Source organism: Choloepus didactylus, chromosome 4, assembly GCF_015220235.1.
Source record: "Choloepus didactylus isolate mChoDid1 chromosome 4, mChoDid1.pri, whole genome shotgun sequence".
Classification (NCBI taxonomy): Eukaryota; Metazoa; Chordata; class Mammalia; order Pilosa; family Megalonychidae; genus Choloepus; species Choloepus didactylus.
In genome coordinates, this window is record NC_051310.1 from 93,356,216 (window position 1) to 93,381,643 (window position 25,428).

Genomic DNA, 25,428 nt, shown 5'->3' on the forward strand with positions numbered 1-25,428 from the left:
AGTGACAGAACCAGGACCCAAATGCAAGTTTCTTGACTGGTCTCTCTTTCACTCACATCGCTGGGCTTTTTTAACCAGAGAAGAGTGACCACAGTTGAAGTCAGCTCCAGCCACTGGACAACATAAAAATCAGGTCAAATTTGGCTAACAGATCTGGATTATGAGTCTGAGACCTCCCTGAAGAACCAGTTTGATCTGAGCCAATATAGTAGGTATTCCAGTTCGCTAATGCTAAAGTTATGCAAAATACCAGAAATGTATTGACTTTTAAAAAGGGGGTTTATTTGGTTACAAAGTTACAGTCCTAAGACCATAAAAGTGTCCAAACAAAGGCATCAACAATCGGGTACCTTCATTGAAGAATACTGATGGCTTCCGGAAAACCTCTGTCAGCCGGGAAGGTACAGGCACGTGGCTGGCATCTGCTCCAGGGCTCTGGTTTCAAAATGGCTTTCTTCCAAGGCGTTTCCCTAGGCATCTGGGGGTGTTCTCTTAGTTTCTCCCAGCCAAACGCTGGACTAGCAAAAGTCTACTTTCAGCGGCTGTCTCCAAAAGTGACTCTCAGCTGCAGCAGTGAGCTCCTTCTGAGCTTTCAATGACTCCAATGATTAAATCAAGACCCCTGCTGAATGGGTAGGGCCACACCTCCATGGAAATAATCTAATCAGAGGTGTTACCCACAGTTGGGTGGGTCACATCTCCATGGAAACAACCCAGTCCAAAGATTCCAACCTAATCAAAACTAATACCTCTGCCCCCACAAGACTGCATTGAAGAACATGGTGTCTTGGGGGACATAATACATCCAAACTGACCCAGTAAGTATTTATTTTTCTAATTCAATATTTTTTTAAACAATTAGAAACACAGAAAAGTTGGAAGCACAATACAAATAACTTTTTTCCTTGTGAACCATTTGAGACTAAGTAGCTGATTGATGCCCTAGCACCCCTAAATACTTTGGTTTATTTTTCCTACAGACATTCTCCTATATAGCCTAAAGCAACTATCATCAGGAAATTAGCATCACCGCCAAAATTACTACCTTAAGTCTGTGATGATGGGGTGCTTCATAGCTTCCTTGCTTGCTTACTTTGGCTTTTGCTGGGCTGGGAACCAAAAGTCTCACTTCTGACAGAGAATTAACAGTGACAGGGAGACACCTGGTCACCCTGAGGGTATGGTACTCCTTTTTAACAGCTGTCATCTTAGAATTGAGAACCAAGGAGCGTCCAGATTTCAGGGTTTTCTTTCTTTTTCCCTCCCTCCCTTCTTCCCTGTTTGCCTTTCCTTCTTTTTTCTGTAATTATAATTGCATTTTTTCCTGGTAATTTTTAAAAATTACATCTCTATATTTATATAATAGTACAAAGAATAATATAACAAACACCAGTGTTTCCCATTCAGTTCTCCTCATGCTGAGCATCTTCTTTGTATGGTATTTATATTTTAGCACTGTTTTATCACTGCCTTCTGCATTCACACATTCCACATTTTCGTCAACTAAAACACAGGTCCCAAGAATGTCTTCATACCCTCCAGCAAAGACACAGCTGTCCACTTGCAGAATGGACCTCTCAGGGTCAATTTCTAAAATTTTGCATTTATCTTCACACTTTGAGAGACGGTCTGCTCTGCCTCCTCTTCCCCCTCCTCACCATCCTCCCAACCCTGCTCCTTTGGCCGTCACCATCTATGTATTTTTAAATTGTGGTTCTAAACACTTATTTTGTAATGTATTGTTTTAGGTTGCTTGCATTTTGTTCGCAGCCTCCTGATTTTCTTGCCTGTGCTCTGCACTCGGAGGCCTGGTTACGGTCTCCTGACATTCTCAGGTTATGTTGAGTTTCTTATTCCGTAAGGACTCTGAAGTCCCAGAACCTTCTATTCTCAGTAAGTGTCTTTTAGCTAACCACAGCAAAAGAAGCAGGCCAATTTCAGGGTTATCAGAGGTTAAAGGTGTCACTGTCTCTACATGGGTGTCCACAGTTAAAGCCCAGCCTCAGCCAAGCTAAATCAGAGCAGGGTTTCACTCTGAAACTAAACCCTGCTCTGAAAGTTTGCCGGAATCTGCTTTTCTCTTTCTGAGCCTCCTGGCCACCCAGCCCTTTCTCTCCATGAAAACTTGATGGCTATAAGTAGATGGAGGGTTACAGGGTGGGAAAGAATTCTACCAACTACCAGAAGTTGCTTGTGTTACGTCCTGGTTTCAGCTTTGATTATAACCCCCAGGAACTGTGCGACTTCAATGTCACAGCTCTATGTTAAAGTTCCTGGTTTTCTCATAATAGTAAGTGGTTTCCAAATTACACATGCCAAAGAATCACCCAGGGAGCCTCCCTGGTGCCTACTCCCAGAGACTGGCTCAGTAAATTGTACCCAGGCATCTGCTTTTTTATTCTCTACATACCAAAACAAGATTTTTTTTTCTTGCTCATGTCACACGTTCATCTCAGGGTAGCCGTGGCTGCTCCATGTATCTTCATTCTAGCAACCAGGCTGAAGGAACAGCCTTGGTCAGACAGGCCAGAAATCTGTGCTTTCCAACCAATTCAGGTGGTTTCCGGACTGCACCTTGAGCAATGCGGCCTTAAGTAGTTCTCAAAGGCTGGTAGGTACAATTAAGCAACACTAGTTCCTGGCAGAGGAATAATTTCATTGCACATCTAAGATGTCCAAAGATAACATCCTTTATTCTGCTAATTCCTAGGGTGTCACAGATTACCCCTATCATTTTAATTCCAAATTGTATTAGACCAGCAAGTAACACCTACTATGATGTAATAGCTCATGCTTGTTGAGCTCCTGTATGTTCCAGGCACTCTGCTAAGCATTTCACATTGATAATCTCATTTCTTGTACTGTGATATAGATACTGTTATCCCCATTTTACAGTTGAGGCCTGACGTGGGCAGTAACCACCCTAGGTGACCCGAAGAATGCGGCTGTGCCTGCCCCATGACACCTTAGGTAGCTCCTGGCAGCTCCAGGGACTTTCTCTAAGGACCCTAAACAAGCTTTTCGCTAAAGTAACTGCAGTCACTGACACTTTTAATGTGTTGCAGATATTTTCGCCAAATCTGTCATTTGTGTTTTAACCTTGATGTTTTTCATCATAAATAAACCTGTTATTGTGATAAAATCTTTCATTTTTCCCTTATGACTTTTTATATTTTATGTTATGTTTCAGAAAAACATCCCCACCATGGAGGTATAAAGATAGCCTATATTTTCTTCAGTAATTTTGTGGTTTAGTTTTTGTTCTTTCTACCTGGAATAAATTGTGTAAACCGTGAGATTTAACTATTACCCTAATAGATAGCCAGCATCTCAATATATTATTTACTAAACAATCTATTTTTCCCCATTTGAAACACTACTTTTCTCATATACTAAATTCTATCATATACCAGGGTCTGTTTCTGGACTCTGTTTTGTTCTATCTGTCTGCTTGTCTAATCCCACTCCAGTACCACGCTGATTTAATTCATAGTGGCTTTATGGTCCTTTTGGAAATCTTTACCCTCACCCACTGCCCCAAACTCATGATGATCATTCAAAACTTTCTTAGTATTCTCACACATTTTCTCTTCCAAATGATCTTTGGAACTTGTCAAATTCCAAAAAGTATCCAATTGTGCTGAAATTACATTGAATTTATGGGCTGATTTGGGGAGAACCAAAATCTTTACAGGAACACGATAGGTATTTCATTCGGGTCGACTTACGGAATGCTCACGTCAGCTCTTCAGTTGCCTCTTAGGCTTCACAGGTGGGCAGTTCATACTCTGCAAATAATGACAGCTCGGACTCTTCCTCCTCCCTCTCAACCAGCCGCCATGTCACAGGGTCAGTGGTGCCAGAACAAGGTTAAACAATACAATTCCTTGGCTACTTTCTGACTTAGCTGGGAATGCCAGTGGCTTCCACTCCTTTAGGATGCCAGAAGCTGTTGGTTTATATGCTGGAGACCTTAATCTAAATTAGGATTTTTTTTTCCTAGTCTTAACTGACAAAGAGTTTTAATAAGGGATGGAATTTTCATAAATTTTTCTCTATTTAATCAAAGCTGAAATGAAAGCTGCCTCCTCCCTGACTCTATACGGTCCTGGCCCCTTGTGCCAGGAACTGGATGCATCAGTGGCAGGACGTCCCAAAGGGGACGCTCCAAGGTCTGATTGCTAGGGATGGTGCTGAAAGCTGCCTCGGGTTGCCCAAGCACACGGGTCCTTGGGGGCTTCACTTTCTTTCCAAGGAAAGAAAGTTTGCCAGCCCAAGCCCCCATCATAGGAAGAGACTCTTGGGGACGGTGCAAGGAACAAGAGGGGGAGTCAGGTAGGGTGGATTTGCCACCACCGTCCCGCAAATCACAAAGACCAAGTGCCCGGTTTGAATGGGGTTGCCCAAAGCATCCTATGACCTCTGACCACGACAGTCTCTTGTCCTTACAAAGAGTCCTTCCTGCTATGCTGCAGCCCCCAGCCAGGGCACACTCACGGGTAGCATTCAGGAGCCATCACAGAGAGCGGCTGGGCTTCCTGACCCTTAGGACAGAGATTCCTCCTCCCCACAACTGCTGACTTGGGGTGTGAGCCCCCTGCTCCTGCAGTCCCTCTGACCTTGTTGTCACACCAGGACATGGAGTCTCCCCAAGACCACAGGACCCCCCCTCGAGCCAGCTCTTGCCTACAGGGCGCCTGACGCTGGTGTCAACCACTCTGCCTCCCCCACCTCTTCTGTTCCTGCTTCTCCTACATCCCCCGTGGGGAAAAAGAAGGTGTTGAGCCCTGTGCTCAGGGGGGCAGCTGCCCATAGCCCCGAAGCAAAGTCTGGCACCACCCGCTCTGACCGAGGGCCTCCTCTCCTGGCCCTCACCAGCCTCTGCCCTGTCTATCCAACACCAGGCTGGTGGGTTGCCCCCAAACACAGAGCAACAATAAACAGAAAATGAGGGAGAGCCCAGTCTGTCACAGTTCTGAGGCAGATCAGGACAGGATCCCAGTGTGGCTTGTCCGACCCGATCTTATGTTAAGAGGCAGTCTCTGTGGATAAACGTTCTCTTCAGGCCACAAGAAGCCCTAGCCCAAGCGGAGGCGAAAGGTGACAATCTCCATGGGCTCCACGTAGATGTCAGTGCTATTGGAGGGTGAGGCCAGAGGGTAGAGTAACGTCAAGGAGGTTGGCTGCAGGAAACCCACATCCAGGCCGTGGAAAAGGCTCCCCAGGGCCACCTGTGGAGAGGAGAGAAAGTGCAGGGCTGCTGGGCACCAATACACTAGATGATGTAGCTCTGCACCTAAGTAACTTGTTCCCTTGCTGAAAATCTGACAGAAGCTGCGGCAACATGCCTACACAGACACGAGTTTGCATACAATCTCAGGGGTTCACCGCACCCCAAAACCTGTCCATGGACGCTGGGAAGGGACTATTGCACCGAACTGTGAGCTCCTGGAGGGCAGGGACCAAGCCTTCATTCCCTTCTGAATCACTGAGCCCAGCAGAGGACCTAGCAGACGTAGGTATTGAATGGTGCCGGGTGACAATGAGCAGAGCAGTAACACGTGGAGCTGTTCCGCAGATACACGGACAGAGGTTCAGATAAAGCTGAACAGATAGAGGATTAGCAGCAGGGCGGTTTTTAGTTTTTTATTTCTGGAGTTTTCCATTTTGCTCAAAAGAAATACTTCATCATGGAACAGACGTTCTCAAGCTATGCACCTCACCTGGAACTGGCCCTCACCAGGCTTGGTACCTTCCAAAACAAACGTCAACAGCTTCTCCCTTTCTCTCCAGGAAGCCCTAGGATAGCACCTTCCTCTCCCACCCCGCTCCACCTCAGTCTGGCCTCCCCGGGCTCTCACTCCTGCTGTTCCCGGCTGCTCCCTTCCCTGCCCTGCTCTCACTGGGGGCCCCTCCCACCCCCACGCCCCACTCACCTTGCCTTGGCTGGTGGTGCAGTTGAAGCCCAAGTTCTTGGCCTCAAGGCCGCAGTCAAAACCCTTGCGGTGTAAGAGCAGTGCGGTTTCTGCCGAGGGTAAGGCATCATCCTGGACAACGGTTCAGGGGACAGTGGTGGGGGCTTAGTGGTGCTCTGGAGGCTCACAGGGGCGGGAGCACCACTCTGCCCAGAAGGCAGTACTGGGAGAGGAGGTGGTCTGGGTGAGATAGAAATTTGGTCATGGAGGGGCAGAACTGGGCAGGACTCACCTCAGCCTGGAGAGTGCGCAGGTTGAGCAGGTGGAAGTCACAGGGCAGTGGGGAAGCCAGAGGATGGAATGAGCGCAGACCTGGGCCTGGGAGCTGCCTTTTGGCCACGGGCAGGGCAAGCACAGGAGCGTTCAGATACATGGAGGTCAGGTGGCTGAGCAGGGACGGGTAGCTGGTGGAGACGCCGTCTTGGACCTGCAAGATCAGTCCCGAGAGGCAGGTGAAGGAGTGCAGCCCAGCAGGGGCTGGGGCGGTGTAGGACAGCCAGAAAGAGACTAAAGAGATGGTGACAATTAAATGCAACACATGATCCTGCACCAGATCTGATAATGGAGGAGAAAAATGCCTCAAAGGACATTATTGGGACAACTGACAAAACTGAAATATAGACTGTGAGCTTTCTATCAATGTGAAATTTCTTGAACTCAGTAATTGTTAAGGTGATTACGTAAGTGAGTGTCCTGTTCTCAGGAAACGTATTAAATGTTCAAGGAGCAGGAGGGATGCAACCTACCCTCAAATGTTTAGAAAATAGGAGAGAGACAGACAATAGACAGATCAATAGATGGTAGAATGATGTAACAAATGTGGCAAAGTGCTAATAGATGGTAAATCTGGGTATCTGGGTGTGGGGTGCATGGGGTACAGAAGTGTACATATTGTTTCTGTATTAGTTTTGCAACTCTCCTGTAAGTTTGAAGTTATTTTGAAACAAGTTTTTTAAAAAAGAAGGACATCCAGGCCAGTGCCTCTGGAAAGAGCTTTCCTGATGTATCTGGCTCCAAGTTGGACTTCCAACCCAAGCGTGGCCACTCCCATCCCCCCATGCCAGTTTGAATGTATTGTGTCCCCCAGAAAAAGTCAAATTCTTTGATGCAGTCTTGTGGGGCAGACGTTTTAGTGCTGACTAGACTAGAATCCTTTGAGTGTTTCCATGGAGATGTGACCCCCCCCAACTGTAGATGATAACTCTGATGAGATCATTTCCATGGAGGTGTGGCCCCACCCATTCAGCGTGGGCCTTGATTTCTAGAGCATTGTATAAGCTCAGGCAGAAGAAGCAAGCTTGCTACAGCCAAGAGGGACACTTTGAAGAAAGCACAGGAGCTGCAGATGAGAGACAGTTTGAAGATGGCCCTTGAAAGCAGACTCTTGCTCTGGAGAAGCTAGGAGAGGACAAACGCCCCAAGAGCAACTGAAAGTGACATTTTGGAGAGAAGCTGAAACTTGCTAGAGAGGAAAGTCCCAGGAGAAGGCCATTTTGAAACCAGAACTTTGGAGCAGACGCCAGCCACGTGCCTTCCCAGATAACAGAGGTTTTCCAGACACCACTGGCCATCCTCCAGTGAAGGTACCCGATTGCTGATGTTACCTGGGACACTTTATGGCCTTAAGACTGTAACTATGTAACCAAATAAACCCCTTTTATAAAACCAATCCATTTCTGGTGTTTTGCATTCTGGCAGTATTAGGAAACTAGAACACCCCCTTATTCAGAAAAGGCCATTTATGCTCTGCTTTTTTTGGTTTTCTTGCTTCCATAATGCTACGATGAGCAACACACTCCTATCAGCAGCATCTTCCATCATGTGAAGAGATTTGCAGGGCAGGGGGAGAATGGACAAAAGGCAGATGTGTGCTTCAAGACAGAGAGGATGGGCCTTGGATTGGGAACGTGCCTGAGGAACCCCGTGGCTTCGAGTAAGACCCAGATTCCCAGGGCCAGCCTGGTTCTCAGGCCCCGGGCCTCTGTGCTCACCTGGACATCACACTCCACAGGCCCAAGATGACTTTTCCTCCAAAGTGGCAACTTTTCCTTGTTCTGGATTTCTGTCCCTAGCACCATCTCCTTCTGACTGCCCAAGACCTCTCGCTTCCCTCTTCCCGGATCTCCATGCCCAAGTGGTAGTTAAATCCTCTTCCGTTCCACCTCAGCAGTGTCCCCCGTCCATCCCTGACTTCACCCCACGTCTGACAGCCTGTGAACTGTCAGCCTTGCGGAAATTCCAGCATCTCTCCCTGCTTCAATCCATCTCTGGCTGCCTTCATGGCATGCAGAATAAATGCCAGACTCCTTGATCAAGCATCCAGGTATCAACAGTCTGCTCCACTCTACTCCCCCTGCCATGTGCTAACCAGAGGACTTTCTGCAGTAACGGCAATATTCCGTAATTCTGTATCTGCACTCTCCAGTACAGTAGTTGTCAACCATCCGTGGCCACTGAACACTTGGAATGTGGCTGGTACAAATGAAGAATTGAATTTTAAATATTATTTAATTTTAATTAACGGCAACACAGGGCTAGTGGCTACCATTCTGGACTGCACAGCTCTAGTCTAACCGAATGAGACCACTGCTACTCCTGCCAACCACCCATGCCCGGTTCGTGTATTTAAATCCTGTTCCCACTCACCAAAGCCATCCTCGATACCTCAGCACAATGCACTCTCTTTCCTCAGACTACGGGGACACATCTGTCCTTTACCTTGTATTTCCACACACTTCACCTCCACCCCACTCACAAGAATTCCTCAGGAGTGGAGTCTGCACCCTAGGCCCTGCTGTGTCCCTCTCAGTCCTTGTGGCAGAGCGGGTGCTCAGAGCCCATCTGATGACAGCCCCATGGCAGGCTCTGTCTTCCGTGGCTCTGTCTTCAGTTAGCGCTTGCTGAAGCTGGTCAACCACCCCCCCCACCACCACTGGCCCTGACTTCTTGGTTATTGCTCCCGCTGTGAAAGAGCAAGTCCCTAAACTTGGCTGCCAGTTTGGAGAGAAAAGCCAGGCTGATGTGGGCACAGAAAGCCAGGAGATGAGTGAAGACGAGCAGGAAGCTACAAAATGCTGGGATCGGGGGTGTGACTAGTAGAGCAGCACAGAAGAAGGTGGGAAAGGTATGTGACCCGGTGCAGGGGACGGGGTGGTGCTGGGAGAAGGCGGTGCCGGGCTGCAGGAGCTGGATCGGCAGAACACCAGACTCACTCCCACATCCCTTGCTCAACTCTAGCTACACTCCTTGAACCCTACACCAGAAGCCCCCAGGGCCACCCAAAGTGACTGGCTTGACCCGCCTCCCAGGAGCCACGCCCAGGTTTTACCTCACTGCCTGCGGTTCGCCGTTCTAACAGGAGCCGGAAGCGGTTGCAGGTTCTCTTGTTGTCCTTGAGACCTTGGCCAAGGCCCCGGTTGTCATCCTGCATGAGTCGCCGGTCCAAGATCACCTCCAGCTGGCCTGGGGAAGTTACCCGTGAGACCCAGGCCTGCCAGAGCCACCCCCAGCAGACACTGACCTGTGGGAAAGAACCCCAACCACAGGCCCCAAGGGAAAAGCCCAGGTGAGGAGGTGAGAGGCTGAGTCCCTCAGGAGAGAAAGAAGCCACGAATCCTGGAGCTGCAAGGAGGCCTAGTGGAGAGCTGACCCTGTGCCCTGTTTTCCAGCTGAGGAAGTGCAGGCCTGGTGCAGGGTGGGCTGACTCTGGAGTTTACTGTCCAGGCTCCATGACTCAGGAGTGAGATCGGACAAAGGGTCCAGGCAGGGAGCCACCTCTAGACTGGCATGTGAGACAACATAAATGAGCAAACACAAAACACCAGGCAACAGCCGTCAGTAATGTTGCTGTGGATCCCCTAACCTGGGACGGGTTTTCTCAGATAGGGTGGATTTTTGTCATGAATAAAACAAGCTCTCCTGCTCTTGTTTCACATGGGTATGGCTGGAGTTCCCCACAGGGACAGCCGGGGAGCTCCAGCAGGCCAGACTTGGGCTGAGCAGGGGAGTAACCCAACGATGCATCAAGAACGTGCTCGAATTTGGGGTCACCTGGGATTTCTCTGGGGAAGAAATGGCAAATGAAGACATTTGCTTTCCTTTTTAAAATATGCTTGGGGTGAGGGGCTCACTGACTATGTTGGAATGAGGATTTCCCCAGAACCTGTTTTCCCCAAGGATCCTCAAGATGCACCCACACCAACTTCTCCCACAGATGGCCCCCTCCCCCTCCTCACCCCAGCCCCCATTCAGACATGGGGGGCTCCTCACTCTTTTTAGGCTGCGCTATCACAGATAGGCATCCAAAAGCTTTAAAATGGACCCCTCATACATAAAATGATCACTTCTCAACACACACACTGTCTCCAAAGGGGGCAGAGAAACCTCATTGGCGAAGGCGCTGGGCTTTAGTTTGGCATCCACGAGCCAGACAGACCCACAGACGGCTCCCAGGAGAAAAGGCAGTGGAACCGTGCTCCTTCCGTCAGGGGCAGGTGCCCGCGGCACTCACGCCATCCAGGCACAGGGCCGTGATGTCAGACCCTCTCGCTCACCCTTCCCAAAGGCTCACACCACAGGTGGAAGGTCAAGGGCCCCAGAGGTCACCAAGTCCACTGCTTGTTTTACAGTGAAGACAGGGGAGCCACTCAGGCCTTTCCCAGAATCACCCAGCAGCCAGGTCCGACCCCAGGCCAGTGCTCCTCATGTCCTCATTTTGATTCTTAAAAATATTTTCTCCTTTAATGACTGTTAACATGTATTTTTTCTTCTTTCCCTAACATTTCATTATAACATTAAACGAACGTTTCAAACTATCCTCCCTGCCATCCCTGGCCAGGAGAAGGGGGTTCATGCCTCAGCTGAGAATCCCTGTTCGATTCCCTGATGAGGGGATCCAATGGGGCACCCCACACCCAGTTAGTTGCCTCTGCCAGGGAGAGGGGGACAACTGTCTGCCTTTCTCCTAGGCTGTGGGTGACTGATGGGAGTAATGGCTCGCCCCTTTTCCAAGTGTACAGGTGATGCAGACGGGCAAGAGGAGAGGAAGGCTGGTGTGCAAGGCCTGGGGTGGGGACGGGCTTCTCTTCCTCGTCCTCATCCCTCAGCTGGGCTCCTGTCCCCTACTCACCATCGCCGAGGCTGGAGACCCCCAGGGCTTGGGCAGTGTGCAGGGTGAGGCGGTTCCGTGCGTCCTGGATGTAGGCCATGGCCGGCATTGGGTAGAAGTTAGCTTGGAGGGGCAGCTTCTTGAGATACCGCCGGGGCTGCACCTGCGGAGGACAAGGCGAGGAGGTCGAGGGCATGTGGGCACCACGTGGGCTCCAAGGGGCCCCCAGTCCGAGGCAGCAACTGACTCCTCTCGCCTCTGGGGTCTTCCCTCTCCGTGGGGCAGACCTGCCCCCACCCCAGGGCCTGCGAAGGAGGCAGAAACAGGCCAAGTTCTGCTCAATGGGATCGCCAGGGTGCAGCCCAAGGAACCCACCTGAAAGCCATTGAGGTCCGTGAAGAAGGTGCCCTGGCTGCCGATGTCCATGTGGATGCGCAGAGCCAGCTCCTTGTTGACGTAGTCCCGGATGTCCACCAGGGAAGACATGTCCAGAGAGAGCCCCTCCACGCCTGGGACACAGGGACGAAGGGGGAGAGCATGAGCAGGCGGGAGGGTGCGACCCAGCCTGAGAGACGTGGCCGGGGGTCGAAGCTGAGCACGGGAGCAGCTTCGCCCAACTCCTCTGGCAATTCCCAAGGCATTTTGGGGTGACCTTATCCTCCTAGAGAACTAAACACCCCCATCTCAAGAGGTACATCTGCTGGGACCAAGTGCGCCTGCCAGTGCCAAAGGAGAAGGGTCCCAGCCCGCGGGGCCCACCCCTCCCTCCTGACCTTCCTCTTCCCCGAGGCTGGCCCCATGCAGGGCTCACCTGGCACATTGTAAAGCCGCACCACCTGGTGAAAGTGCTCATAGTAGGCAACCACCTCCGAGACAAAAGGGCCCTCGGTGACACGCAACACAGGGGGATCCTTGGGGACGTAGGGCTGGGGAAAGAGCAGGTGGGAGCTGAACCTACAGCCCAGAGAGCAAAGTGGGAGAGAACAGCCCAGGCTCGGGCAAGACCAGCACCCATCCAGGCTGGCTCCAGCCTGTTACCCCTGGGCTGGGCTGGACCCCCACCCCCAGTGAGCGACCCCAGCCCAGTGCACCTCACAGAGGCAGCAAAGGTGAGGCCCCCAGCAGGCAGGGGTCACCCCGGAGGAAGTGGGGGCCTCGGCTACCTCCACCCTGGTAGGCCCATGCCCCGCCTCTCCTCGGGCCCTCCCTGTTGGGAGACCGCCCAGGCCCTGCTGGTTTGGGTGAGGTGTCTTTCAGGTACCTTGGCCTCGCCATCAGGCAGGAAGAGGTAGGCCCCACTCTTGTCTTTGGATGTGCGGGTGCCATAGATGAGGAACTCCATGTCCACCCGCTGCTCCTGCTCCTCATCCACCCTTCGGATGCTCTGCCAAAGAACACAGCCCTGACCCCTGGCCCCACACCAGCATGTCAGGCCTGCCCCCTGGGAGGGCACGGACGAACTTCCCCAAGGAGGTGAGCCCAACTTCCCCATGCTGTCAGCTGGGAGCCGAGCTGGCCATGCCCGGGGCCGCCGTCGGTCAGCGGTTGCACACTCACGGGGCCCCAGAGGCAGCTCCGCACCGCGCCGGGCCCCCTCCTCCCACCCCACTCACCCCCATGCCCCAACTCTGGCCCTTCCCTGCGCCCGATGTGGCCCTTTACCTTGAGGAGCCCAGTAAGGCCTGAGAAGCCGACCTGCATGTAGCGGTTGCTGAGGGCAAAGTCGCTGGTGCCGGAGTCGATGACACGTACAGGGAATGCTTCATGCCTACTGATGGACAGCGGCCGGCCATGCAGGTAGATGCGCACGGAGGAGGGCAGGGTGCGGTGCCCGTCCAGGCCCAGCTGCAGCTGTAGCACACCGAGGCCCAGGGCCGGCAGGCGGAGGGGCACAGACACCTGCTGGCACGGGAGGGGCCAGGAAGCCGGGGCCACGGGCAGGGATCAGCTCCTGCTGCGGGCCTGGGAGTCCAGTCCCAGGGCACCACCCACTGACAGCCTGAGCAAGTGCTGCACCCAGCAGGGCCCCTGCCCCCCCCTCTCCAAGTGGAAATGATACTACTTGCCCCTTTTTCCTCATTAGACTCTTCTGAGTCTCAAACGATATGTGAAAAAACTACACGGTGGGAAACACATATTAAGCTCTCTATAAATACTGGTTGAACGCATGAAAGATGGAGCATTATAACCATCATTTTTTACTATTATCGTTGCCATACAAACCTTCACCTTCTTTTCTATGACAGATTCCAGTTCCAAGAGTGACCATCCTCTGGGCACTTCTCTCCCCAAGACTCCCACCCCCGGCTGGGGAACAGGCCAGCAGGAGGGCAGGCAACCGTGCTGACAGGCCGGTGCAGCACTGGGGGAAGAGCCCCGCCTCACCTGGTAGACGTCGGGGACCATGTCAGTGGCCGAGCTCCAGTGCAGGCTGATCTGCACAGCCAGGAGCTGCCCCTCCTCAGAAAGAACACGCACCCGGGGCGAGTTGACCAGCAGGGACACCACACTGAGCCGCTCCTGCTCCAGCGGGTTGAACAGCACCACATACCTGCAGACATAAGGTGGGCTAACCCAGGAGACCATGGCTCCGGGTGGAAGCAGAGCAGGTGTGGGGGGCAGAGGGTTTGGAGAGCAGGGAGTGGCTCTTCCTCTGCATGGCCTCTGGTCTGGCTCACCTGGGTGAGGACTCGAGCTGGATTACCGTGCGCTCAGGCAGGGTGTCGTGATTTAGGCGGGTATCGTCCTGGAATTCAGCAGGGGGGAAAGGAAGAAGCATCAGGGGCTCAGCCTGACTCAGAGTCCCACCCCCCACCCCCGGCCCAGCCTGCCCTGGATGTGGCTCATGAGCTGCACAGTGACAGGGAGCTCCAGTCCAGGATGGGGAAGGGAAAAGAGGAGCAGCACCCTCGTGCAGCAGCTCTTGGGGTGAGACCCCGGGCACAGCCAGGGCAGGCTCACCATCTGGAGGAAGGGCGACTCAGGGTCCACATGGTAGGTCTCCTTGTCTCCCAGCACCAGGAAGTGGGCAGCATTGATGATGACCTGCTTCAGGCTCACCAGGGACCGCAGAAGCCTGTGGGGGTGGGAGACAGACCATGGAGAAGATGTGAGGTCCGGGCCCCAGGAAGACGACTTCAGGGAAACTGTCCACTGGTGCCCATGGGACGGCCCTCGGCAGGTGCCCACTGCCCACCAGGCACACCTTTTGTTAGGGAAGGGGTGGGGCGTGGAGCTCTGGGGGGAGTGGAGGAGGGCCCCACCTGACCCCGTAGTCCACTACGACAGCCTCCTTGGCGGTGCCGGTGATGGCATCGTGGTGCTGGAAGAGCCCCAGCGTGCGCCGAGCTTCCGTCAGGAGGGCAAAGTTGGAGAGCGGGTATTGGCCAGCCACCCCAGAGCGGCGCGAGTGAGCCACAGCCAGGCTGTACAGGATCTCCGCACCCCTGCCCCCGAGGGACAGGTGAGCAGCCCGCCCACGCCCTTCCCCGAGGCTGCACCCGCGCCCACCAAGCGCGAGCCCTTCTTTCCCACCTTTCTTTACTTTTGCTCTCCAGGTCCCTCCGCTCCCTCCCTGCTCATCCAATCCAGCCCCTCCGCAAACCCCAAAGGCTCGCCCCACTCCCGGAGCCTGGGAGCCAGGGGGTGGGGCTCACCGCAAGTGGGCCTCCAGCACGCGGTCCAAGCTCTTGTAGAAAGGCCGGGAGGTGTAGTAGCCCGTCCAGTAGTGGTCCTCCCGGTCCGCGTAGGAGAAGAAATCCCCGCTCAGCACGGGAAAGCCGGGAGGCCGCGCCCCTGGCTCCACCCCTGTCCTCTTGTACAGAGCGTCAAAATAGTCGGAGAGGGTGCCAAATTGGGCCTGTGGGGACCCAAAAACCCACTCCCATCAGTTCCAGAGCCTTCTGGGAATCTCACCACTGGTGCTGCAGCCGGGGGGTAGGGGCAGGGACTTTGTCTAAGCCAGAGTCAGTGACTGAACGGTCTACCCTTCCGACCTCACAGAGAAGCCGGGAGCCAGTGACATAATTCTGACATAAAAGGGAAACCTTGCCCTAGAGTTGGGAACGAGCCCCTGCTTTGGAGCTAGTAACAGGGAGCACAGAGCTTCAGAGGGATGGCTCGGCTGCAGCAGTGCTGAGGCCCCCAGGCAGGATCCCCAGGCCCCTCCCTAGCCAAGCCCCCAGCCCACCTGCACGTGGAGATCAGGCTTGCTGTTGAGGAAGTCAAAGAGCCGCTGGTAGTTGAAGAACTGAGCATCCCACTCCTGGGGCTTGTCGTATCGGAAATCGTCACCGAGTGGCACCAGGAGGACGTTGCTCCGGAACAACCGGGACTTCTTCCGGTACTGGTCCAGCAGCAGGGCCGCCCTGCAGGTGGGGAAGGGCAGGGGCCCAACAGGAGGTCTCAGTGCTAAAAGGTTGCCAAGCGGAGCCACCCCAGTCAGCGCCCCTGAAATGCCCCATCAAGGAGTCATTCGGCTTTTGTGCAGCGTCTCCTGGGATAGAGGGAACTCAGTGATCTCTGCACAGCTCTGACAACCAGGTCCTCCTCATGCTGCACTAGAAGCTTCAGCTTCACTTCCTGAACCCGAGTTCTGCCCTCTGGCACCACACAGGACAAATCAGCCCTGCCTCATGACAATCCTTCTGACATAGAGATACGCTCACACTCCCCTCTTCAAGCTCTATGATCCCTGCTCCTTCATCTGTTGATTCCTCCATAAGTTTGGAATCTGTTCACCGGCAGTTCTCTAACAGTCCATTTGCCAGTGTCCCTCTGACTGAGGGGCAAAGAGAGGACAGAACACAGCCCCCACCACCACCACCACGGTCAACTGCGAGGGCTGAATGTCAGTGACAGGGTTCTCTATACAGGTGGCTGTGCAAAGTCTTTTCTCCTCATCCTGAGCTTTCATATTCTGTCTTCTGAAACTAAGGGTGAAAACTTACATTTATACCTCATAATTGCATCTGACTGCATCTGACCCACATCCCAACTTGTTGAGATCTTTGGGCTCCTGACTCTGACACTCCAGCTTCATTTTCCCACCAGTGAGCAACACAGCAGAGCACAGGACCTGGACTTTGGAGCCAGACCATGCCAATGCTGGCTCTGCGATTAGCTGAGTGGCCCACGGCAAGTTACTTAACTTCTCTGTACCTCAGTTTCTGTAGAATGAGGATAATATCAGTACCTACCCTCATAACATTATAAGGATTAAAATGAGTTGCACGAGTTAATGTTTGTAAAGTGATTAGAATAGGGCCATACATACTATAGGAATTGCATATAAGTAGTTGGTAATTTTTGCATTTCATTCAAATTACTAGTAAAATCAATGGAAAAACAGAGCCTTGCAGCACGTCATTAGAAGCCCTTTCTTCTCTTTAGCCCAACCTTTTTAATTGGCATGTTATAGCTATCACAGTTCAACCAGCCACTAATCTACTTAACCACACTGGTCCAGCTTCTGCTTTTCTATTTTGTTCTCAAGGATCTCAAGAGAGGACTCCTCCAATACCACTTTTCACTAATTTATCAGTCTAGTAATCCTTTCAAAGGAAAAAATCAAGTTATCTCTCATGTCCTGTTCTCCAGAAACCTGGGCTGGCAACTTCAGATGACAGCTGCTGCATCAAGAAAAAATCATGCCTTAATAGCCCTTGGTCATTGCCTGGAATCCACATTTAGGTTTCTGGATTCTGGAAACAAAAGACCACTTTCTTTCCCTTTTGGTCACATTTCACCTCCCGGGCCCCAAGGAAATCAGAGCATTGCAACATGAAAACCAGTTCGACTTCTTCTATTCTTAAGGCCAGCTGGTTCCGGCTGAGTTGCTGTTTGGATCACTCTTGCTCAGCACTTTCCCAGGGGGGCTGATTTCAGCTCCTGAGGGATGCCTAAAGCTTCTTGCAAAGGGCCCAGGTCTGTTTTCCCATAGGCTGGAGGCTATTTGGTGGGACTGAAGGCGAATCTGAAGATCTCTGGGGGAAGGGGATTCTGGCTGAGCTGGAGCCAAGTCAGCAGGCCTCAGGCTGACTGGCCTGAGGTCTGTAAGGAAAAGTGTGCATAATGGGAGAATTATTCACCCCTGAGTTAGTCAACTGGCTCTGACAGTTTTGTTAGGACACTTGAAAACATACTCATCTGGGGAAAATAAAAACATTCTGGGAAAGTGATCCTCGGGGCCTCCCAGCTTTCCAGGGAACTTAGAAAGGAGCCCTCACGGCGACTGCAATGGGCCTGCGCTCATAAACTGGGCCCAAGTCCACAGAATCTCAGTGCAGCCTGCCCAAGTCCCACAGCCCACCAGGCAGGAGAGCCCGGACTGGAATCCAGGTCCCCTGATCCCTCCGTGGAGTATAAACAGCCAACACCACAGGCCACCCCGGGCTGGAAGCAAATACCTCTCAGCCACATTAGCCTCTGTGATGGCCCGGGGCGGCACCTTCCAAGGGCAATTGATGCGCCCACCCGGCAAGCGTTTGAAATCAAACTGGCAGCAGATCTTGGGATCCGGGCCACAGGTATGGGGGACGTCGTAGCTGTAGAAAGGCATCATGTGGCAGAAGATGTCTGTGCTGGAGTCGGCGTCTGTAGAAGACACACCACGTGGTCAGCCGCCAGCTGGCAGCCTTTGGAGCAGGGCCCGGGGCGGCCAGGAGGGCAAGGAGCTGCTCAGGTTGGAGGGAGCCTCTGCGAGGCTCTAACTTGGCTTAAGGCTGCGGAGGAAGGGCAGGCCAGGGGTCAGGACACAGGGAGAGCTCCGGAGCCCACAGCTCCTACAGGGAAGGTGACACGGTGCATGCCCAGGCTCTTGGGAATGGACGGCAGGCCCCACAGAGACCAGGGAGCTATGTGCGCCTCACACTGTGACCCTCATGTGAAGGAGGAGGAGAGCCTGCTCTGGTGGTCTGCGTCATGCTTGTCGGTCAGCACTGAGGATGGGGGGCAGGGTCTAATTTCTGATGTGGCTGCTCATTCCCCATGAGAAGCATGCTTTTGTGGCCCCTCCACCCTACCCTGCCTTACCCCACGTCTGCCGCCACATGAACTCCAGGCTGTGGGTGGCAGCAAAGTGCTTCTTGATGGCATAGTGCACTCTCTGGATCAGCATGCTGGTCAGGTTGGCACGGCGCAGCAGGTAAGGCATGGTGGAGCTGTGTCCAAAGGGGTCCACTGCCCAGCCAGAGCGAGGGGCTGCACCTGGGTTGGGGCATGGGAGCCAGACAACCTGACCACCTCAGGGCCTGGCCTCTCGGCCTCCCAGGTATTGGGCCCCCAGTTCCAGCCTTGGCAGGCAGTGGACAGATGCCATCACACAGGCCCAGACTGGTGGAATTAATTAGCCTATAAAGGAGCCGTTCCTTGCCAAGCCCTGGGCCTTCCAGCACCCTGACATCCCTGGGGCCCAGCTACAGGGCAGGCTCCCATTCCCGAGCCTGGACTTACCCAGGTTTTTCTCCAGCCACTGGTGTCCCTCGATGAGCTGGTCAATCAGTGCGAAGTAGTGGGAGTTGGCCTCATCGGGCATCACCCAGCCTCCCGTTGCGATCTCCAGCTGCCCGTTGCCCACCAGCCTGTAGTTAAGGACCCATCCTCAGCATGGAGCAGGGACCCTCTGCCCAGTCATGTTCCACAAGTGCCCACTGGAACAAGCCAGGACGTGTGGGCACTAGCCTCGGTGAGCCAGTTCACCAAACCCGGGACCAAGGGAGCAAACATGTGCCCTCCCTCGCCCTCCAGCCAGCTTCCATGCCCTCCTTAGCCCTGCTTAACCCTGGACCTGTCCTTGCACTTCCAGGGGCCAGGCTCACGCTTTCTCTTCACATACTCTCATGCAACTTTGACGTCTCCTAATGCCAGTGACTCTCAAACCAGCCCTTACCTTCTCACTCTTGGCCCCTCTGCCATCACCTCACCTCCACGTGGCTCCCTTGCCTCTCCCGACCACTTTGGCACCCAGAGCTTAAGGTGAGACCTACCCACCCACCCTAGGGCCCAGACTCCTTCCTCCTGTCCTTGAGCTGCTAAGAGCCCGCTCTCACTTCCCCGGCTGGCACTGGCCTTCGGACTGCTGCTCTCTTTTGGGTGTTGATGTTATCCCACCACTTGGCGAAGAAGGAGACTTCGGCCCAGAGGAAGCGCCGCCGGGGGTCCTCCTGCAGCTTGGACACCATGCTGTTGAGAATGTGCTGGGTCTGCTCTGTGTAGTACTTGTCAAAGGTCTTGATCCAGCCTGGGGAGCCAGCACAAGGTCCCCTGAAGATGCCACCATCTTCTTCAACTATCCCTCCCTGGCCCTAGCCATCAGAAGGTCCCCTCCACACCGTGGCCCCCAGGGGTCTGCTGGGCCCTCACCTGGGTCATTGTGAGAGTGGGGCACCACAAACACCTGCAGGTCTTCAGCATCCCAGTCGTGCGGGCTGTAGGAGATGTCAAAGCCTTGCTTCCATACGCCACCGTCCACGTTGTCAAATGGCAGCTCCTCTGATACAGTTAGCATCTGCCAGGTGGGAAAGCAGCTCAGGGCCCCCTGTACAGCCTCTGTAGGCCCCTGCAGTCTCTGACTCTTACCTGCAGCTCTGGCTTCTGGCGCTGGCCCCCCAGAGCAAACTGGCAATCCTGAGGGGAGATGGAGAAGAAGCTGGGCTGGGGCTCCGGTGGCACGACCCAGGAGCCGTTGGCCGTGTAGTAGGGCAGCAGGGCGGGCGGGCCCTCTGCGTTGGCAGTCAGCTCCAGCACGGAGTCCTTGATGTGGCTGATGATCTCGTGGTTTTCCTCCAACAGCTGTTCCAGCTGCTCGATGCGGTTCTGCAGCACAGAAATTTGGCTCTGCCGAAAAACCAGAGCAATCACCCACAATTTCTTATGCCTCAGAGAGGATCTCTGCTTAGGGTACACCACCTGAAGCCTGTCTATGATCCTTCCCTCCCCAAAAGAAGCCAGAACCATGAGCCTACAAGGTCAACAGGTCTGGTCAGACAGGGAAAGATGTGCAATCATGATTAAGGATTGCACTCCACCTGGGGCAGGAATGCTAGGAGTCTCTCACCACTCGGTCGAGAGATCAAGGAGGGTGAAGATTTCATCTCATCTGCCTGTTCTGAACAGTTGGCGTTGGCTGTAGGGAGCACAGCGCTGAGAGGGATTGCACCGGGGTTTGGTGGGAAACTATGCTGTGATCAATTAGCAACATATGCCAAGAATTCAGGAGGACAAGAAAGCAGTACAAGCTGCCATTTTTCCCTCTGCCCTTCCCGCTTTTAGCTTTGGGTTTCTAGAAAACCTATGCAATGTTCTTGTCCCGGGCTGACATGACCCTCCTGCTGGGGTGATAACCTTTGCCCAGATGGCCTGTCCATGAAGAGATAAGTGGCCAGGTGCGACTCACCCGGGGAAAGTTGCCCCCATTCTGGTGCCGGATGGGATCATGCTGCACTCGGTCCAGCATGAGGTAGAGTGAGAAGACGGCCACACAGAAGGTGGCAGCCCCACACACCGTCACCTGCTTTTTCAGCTTCATACTGGCCTCCACACACACCTGGCAGAAAGGACACCCTCTGTAGGTCCGGCATGCAAAATCCCTGTCTTTCCACCAAATTCCCCAGTGAACTCCTATTTGCCTGACTCCAAAAACAGGAAGCTACTAAGCACCAAATGTCAACTCTGGCTATGGATCCTGACCTGACCTCCATTTTATTGTCTTGGCTGAGACTTTGAAAGCACACCTCAGAAGCACAGTTCGGGCTGGAGCTGCCTGGTTCTGGAAGCAGTTCTGCTTCTAGGGCGGAGATGATTCTCTGGTAGGATCATGCCATAAAAAATGTGTCCTGGATAACAAACTTCCCATGCCCTGACTTCAAGAGTTCACCACACAACTTCCTGATTATTCCCAGCTTCCCTACAAGAAAGGCACAGGCCAACCAGAAGAGGTGCATGTCCATTCTCCTTAGCCATGTGCATCTAGTTTTAGAGCAATAAACTGGCATCTATTTGGTTTGATTCAAAGGGTACTGCCAAAGTCAGAAGAGACTGGCAGGAATGCCTTTCTCCCTGGCCTCTTGGATCAGAATGGCATTCACCAGAAACAGTACCTGACACAGCTTCTCTCTCATTAAGAAAAAAAAGAACTAAAAATAAAAAAAAAAGGAAGAAAAGAAAGAAAGATGCTAATGTTTCTAACATAAGTGAGTCCTATGTCTTCTCCCTGTGAGTTCTGATTCCTGTACTGGGTGACTCGCAGCTGTGGCTTACAGAGCACTTAGGAGACCCCTGGGAAGGACCCCGGCAGCCAGCAGTGATGCTGAAGGTCCCCTGGTTAGAGAAAGGCCGCACACAGCAGTTCGGCCCTGGGGCAACTTCAGAGGACCAGTGCCCACTGCCCCTGCCCGTGGGCTCCCACTTGCCTGCTCGGGAAGGGGGGAGCTGGCTGCCAAGCGAGAGTGGGCGGGATCCACCGCTCCGGAGCCTGGTCCGCGGGCCCTAGGGGCGACAAGCTCTGTCGCCTCTGCGTTGTGCCCTACTTAGCACGATCTGATTCTGCTCAGGAGCCTCCAGGCTATATTTTTAGCCCTTGGAAGCTGGGTCGAGGCCAAAGTGGGTGGAGCTGGGGAAAGAGTTGGATCACAGGAGAGCCGGCACCTGCCGCCGGGTCTTCGGCCGCCCACCCGCCGGCGCAACCCCCTCCCGGCCCTCCTGGACCGCGGCCCTCCCTCCACTGCCGGCCTCGGGGGCCGCAACGACAGCTGCACGGCCCGGGACTCGGGCCCCCTCCGTCCCCGCAGGGCCGCTCGCGCTGCAGCTGTCCAAGCGCGGCCGCGGCACGGCAGCCAGAGCCCTCCCCCGCGCGCGCCCGGCGCGTTACCGTCTGAGGCCGGCCTCCGAGCCGCTCCGGGCTCCGCCGGCCGAGCCGCCGCCCCTCACATTCCCGGGGGTGGCGGTTAGCGCGGCGGCAGCGACGCAACCGAAGGCGGACCTCCGCCCACCCGTCGCCCCGGGCTCCGCGCGCCACTGCCGCGCTCCCGCGGGGGCCAGGGCCGCCGGCACGCTCCGCTGCGCCCGCCCGCCTCTCGCGGCCGCTGGGCCGAACAGCGCGCGGGGCGGGGACAGCCGCGCCGCCTCCCCGCCTCCCCGCCTCCCCGCCTGCTCGCCCGGGCCCAGTCGTGGGCCTGCTGTACGTCCCGCGGAGACCGCGCGAGCTCGGCCCGACGCGGGGCCCCGACCAGCTCCCTTAGGCCGGCCCCGCCGCAGCTCCGGCCCCGCTGCCCCGCGCTCTCCGCGGCATGGACCGCCGGTGACGGCAACGGGCCCGCACTGCGCAGCCGCAGCCGGGGCCTCCGCGCTGCGGAGCCTCGGGGACGGCGCGTAACTTTATTTTGTTCTCAATCCTACTTAGGCTATAAGCACATTTTGAAAGAGTGGTAGAAACATTTCTCCTCCGTTTCACCAGACCAGTGGAGTACATTTCCGCGGCCCTGCCCCGCTCTGGTCTAGGTGTCCTTAGTTTTCTGTAGTTGTCGCTTCTAAAGTAAAGGCGTGCCGCCCCTTAGTATGTTTGATCAGTCATGATCCCTTTCTGTGCTTGCTTATGTTTCCTGCCATCCAGTGATTAAGAAATCTCATAATTTTCTTAGTTACTCTCCTTTTGCTGGGCATCAAGGATATTTGAAATTTTCCCGCATAATAAACCATACATACTGCAATGAACATCTCCATGAATTCCGAGTTTTCCTTCTTTTTAAATTATTACCTTAGGATAAATTCCCAGCAGTGAGATTATCTGGACAAAAGATGCTATTCTATGTTCAAAAATAGATTGGGGTGATGAATGCATAACTATATGATGGTACTGTAAACAGTTGATTGTACACCATAGATGATTGTATGGTATGTGAATATATCTTAATAAAACTGAATTTAATTTTTTAAAAAAAGAAGCTATTCTATTGCTTCCCCCAAAGGATTGTGCAAATTTACATTGGCACTACGAAGTGTTGAATATTGCTTAAACAGTTTTTTGGTTGATCAACCAGATATAAAATACCATCTAATTGTTTTAACTCCCATTTCTTGCATCCCCATCAAGAACATTTTTCCAGGTTTATTAACTGAAATGCCTATTAAGATGTTAGACCTATTGGATTCAACATCCTCTATGTCTCTTTGTGGTTTTGCCCTCTGTTTTCAGAGATTTCCTCCAGTTTATCCTCCAACCCTTCTATTAAATTCTTAATTTCAGCGATCATAATCTTAGTTTTCGAGAGCTCATTTGTTCTCTGATGGCTTTTTTTTTAATTGAGGCATAATTTGCAAGATATGGCAGAAATTTTGAGAGTTCAGCTTCATGAATTTGATAAATGTATATAGCTTAGTTTTGCCTGTTCTTGAATGCTATATAAAGGAATCATACACAAACTCCTTCATATCTGGCTTCTTACTTAGCACATCCATGAGGTTCTTCAATGCTGGTGAATATATCGATGGTGTGTTCTTTTTCATTGCTGTATAGTGTCCCATTGTATGACTGTACTATACTTGATCCATTCTTCTGTTAATAGACAATTGTATTGTTTCCAATTTATTCTGGTACCAATTTCTCTCCTTTCCTCCTGGAACTTCAATTATTCATGTAATGTAGTCTCATGTCTCATGCTCTGTACTTCAGTTTAGATACTATTAACCTATCTTCAAGCTCACTAATCCTGTTTTGATGTGTCTAATCTCTTTGACTGTGGTTTTATCTTTTGTTTCATCAATTTTTAATAAACCATCCAATGCGTTTACAATTTCCCAGAGATGTTACTTTCCAGTTTTAAATGTCCGTTTATTTTTAAATAGATTCCAACTGTTGGAATTCTCTATATTTACATATTACTTTTGTCCATCTTTTTCTCTATTAACATAGTAATCAGTGTTTTTTTAATCATAGATATTTTAAGATCCTTGTCTGCCAAACCCAATTTCTGGGTTATCTGTGGGTCTGCTGCTATTGTTTATTTTTTCCCTCATATATTGGTCCCTTTCCCTCCCCCCCCCCTTTTTTTTTGCATGTTGTGTAGTTTTGCTTGCATATCACACATTGGGTATGAAAGGATAGAGGCTTCAGATTATGTTATTGCAATTTCAATTATGTTATTTCCAGAGGAGCTGGTCACCTTAAAGTAATCAAGTACTGTGGCAGGTTGGGGAAGTTACAGTTCTGGCAAAATTCTGTCATCATCTTCTAGATTGTTCCTGTCCCTCAGGAGTGGCCCTCTTGGGTTTCAAATGGAAAGCCTGGCTAATCTCTTTCTTGGCCTTTAAAGTTCTGCTCTTCAGAGATTTTTGAGGTTAGCTCTTTAGCCTCCCAACCCACACAGGTTCAAAACCTGGTAAATATCCTGAAGGGGAGACCAGTTATACGTTTGTTTCAGGCCCCCTACCTCTAAATACTGCAAGACTGTGGGAACTACCTTCCCAGCCCAGCCCCGTCTCCATCCTCCACACTGCCCCTAAACTCTGCAAGTGTTCCCGGCAGAAAACTGGCTTTGCATTTTGGGCTCCTCTAGTTTCCAACCCATAGCATAGTTCCTGCAACTGCTAAAAGCTTTTAGTTTTTTCTTTACCCAAGCCTGATCCTCAGCAATGCCTCAAATCGGCAAATACAGCCATCTATCACCAGGACACCTTGGAAAGACTCTTCCCTCCTTGAAATTTTAGTTCCTCTAGTTATTTTTTCCATCACTCTCCACTGTCTTTTAAAATATGAGTCTTTCATTTTATGTTTCTTCCTAGTTGTGGCAATGGGTGTGACGGCCTCTGGAGACCGTCTACATCCTACCCAGAAGCAGAAGTTCTTTAGTTCTGCTTTTTTTTTTTTTACCACTTCCAATACAGATATGATTTGGCCTCTTAATATTTTCATTTAATCACACTTTAACTCAATATCCTCTTTTAAAGCAAGGGATAAGGCTCTCTTTTATCTCTTTGAAAAAAAATGTCCACTATTTCCTAAACTTTCTAGAGAAGTAGCCATTTTACCTGAAAGTTTTTAACTGTTTTGTTCTTTTGGGCTATACATCTTTCCCATTGCTTCCAGTTTGTTTCTCCAGTTTGTTTCTACTCCCTCATCTTATTGACCTTTCTGCTGCTGCTGGAAATGGTTCAGATAATTTTCAGTCAGATTTGTGGGGGGGGTGAGGGCCCCCCACTCTGCCATCCCCATTGCTCAGTAAACACATACTGAGAGATTAACTCTCTGGGAAGATTCTCTTCCTCTTCAGCCACTTGTCTCCCTTGAGTGGAATTCAAACTTTCCCTGATTCTCTTCTCAACTCATCCTGAATCTTACGTGACTGTCAAACA

The 25,428-nt window shown here is 52.3% G+C and overlaps 2 protein-coding genes across 9 annotated transcripts in view; one reads left to right on the forward strand and one right to left on the reverse strand.

Annotated features, from left to right (window-relative positions):
- HDDC3 (HD domain containing 3) overlaps positions 1–17,289 on the forward strand; it is a 30,652-nt gene extending 13,363 nt beyond the window's left edge. Inside the window, exons 1-6 of one of the 3 annotated variants that reach the window (XR_005216367.1) lie at positions 7,603–9,099; positions 9,213–12,879; positions 13,329–13,646; positions 14,098–14,263; positions 14,371–14,545; positions 14,640–17,289. The gene's annotated coding sequence lies outside the window, so the exon portion shown is untranslated. Of the gene's footprint in view, positions 1–7,602; positions 12,880–13,328; positions 13,647–14,097; positions 14,264–14,370; positions 14,546–14,639 lie in introns of those variants that run through there. The other 2 variants (XR_005216366.1, XR_005216365.1) reach the window with 2 other exon arrangements.
- On the reverse strand, positions 826–22,093 carry MAN2A2 (mannosidase alpha class 2A member 2). 6 transcript variants are annotated; one of them, XM_037833085.1, is made up of 23 exons: positions 21,950–22,093; positions 20,477–20,626; positions 19,660–19,917; positions 19,444–19,588; positions 19,150–19,321; positions 18,535–18,662; positions 18,115–18,288; positions 17,490–17,676; positions 15,272–15,449; positions 14,739–14,941; positions 14,346–14,528; positions 14,044–14,158; positions 13,761–13,828; positions 13,468–13,633; positions 12,745–12,981; positions 12,344–12,466; positions 11,894–12,008; positions 11,458–11,591; positions 11,104–11,245; positions 9,304–9,437; positions 6,208–6,402; positions 5,937–6,047; positions 5,079–5,231 (listed from the first exon to the last, which is right to left on the reverse strand). In XM_037833085.1, the coding sequence occupies exons 2-23, from the start codon at positions 20,606–20,608 to the stop codon at positions 5,079–5,081; spliced, it is 3,453 nt and encodes a 1,150-aa protein (XP_037689013.1). In that variant the 5' UTR covers positions 20,609–20,626; positions 21,950–22,093. The 6 variants fall into 6 exon arrangements, 5 of the variants coding, with proteins under 5 accessions (XP_037689014.1, XP_037689013.1, XP_037689012.1 ...); XM_037833084.1 differs by lacking the exon at positions 21,950–22,093 and adding an exon at positions 21,492–21,730; XM_037833086.1 differs by lacking the exon at positions 21,950–22,093 and having other exon boundaries at positions 826–5,231; positions 20,477–20,608.
- Positions 22,094–25,428: the final 3,335 nt, after the last annotated feature.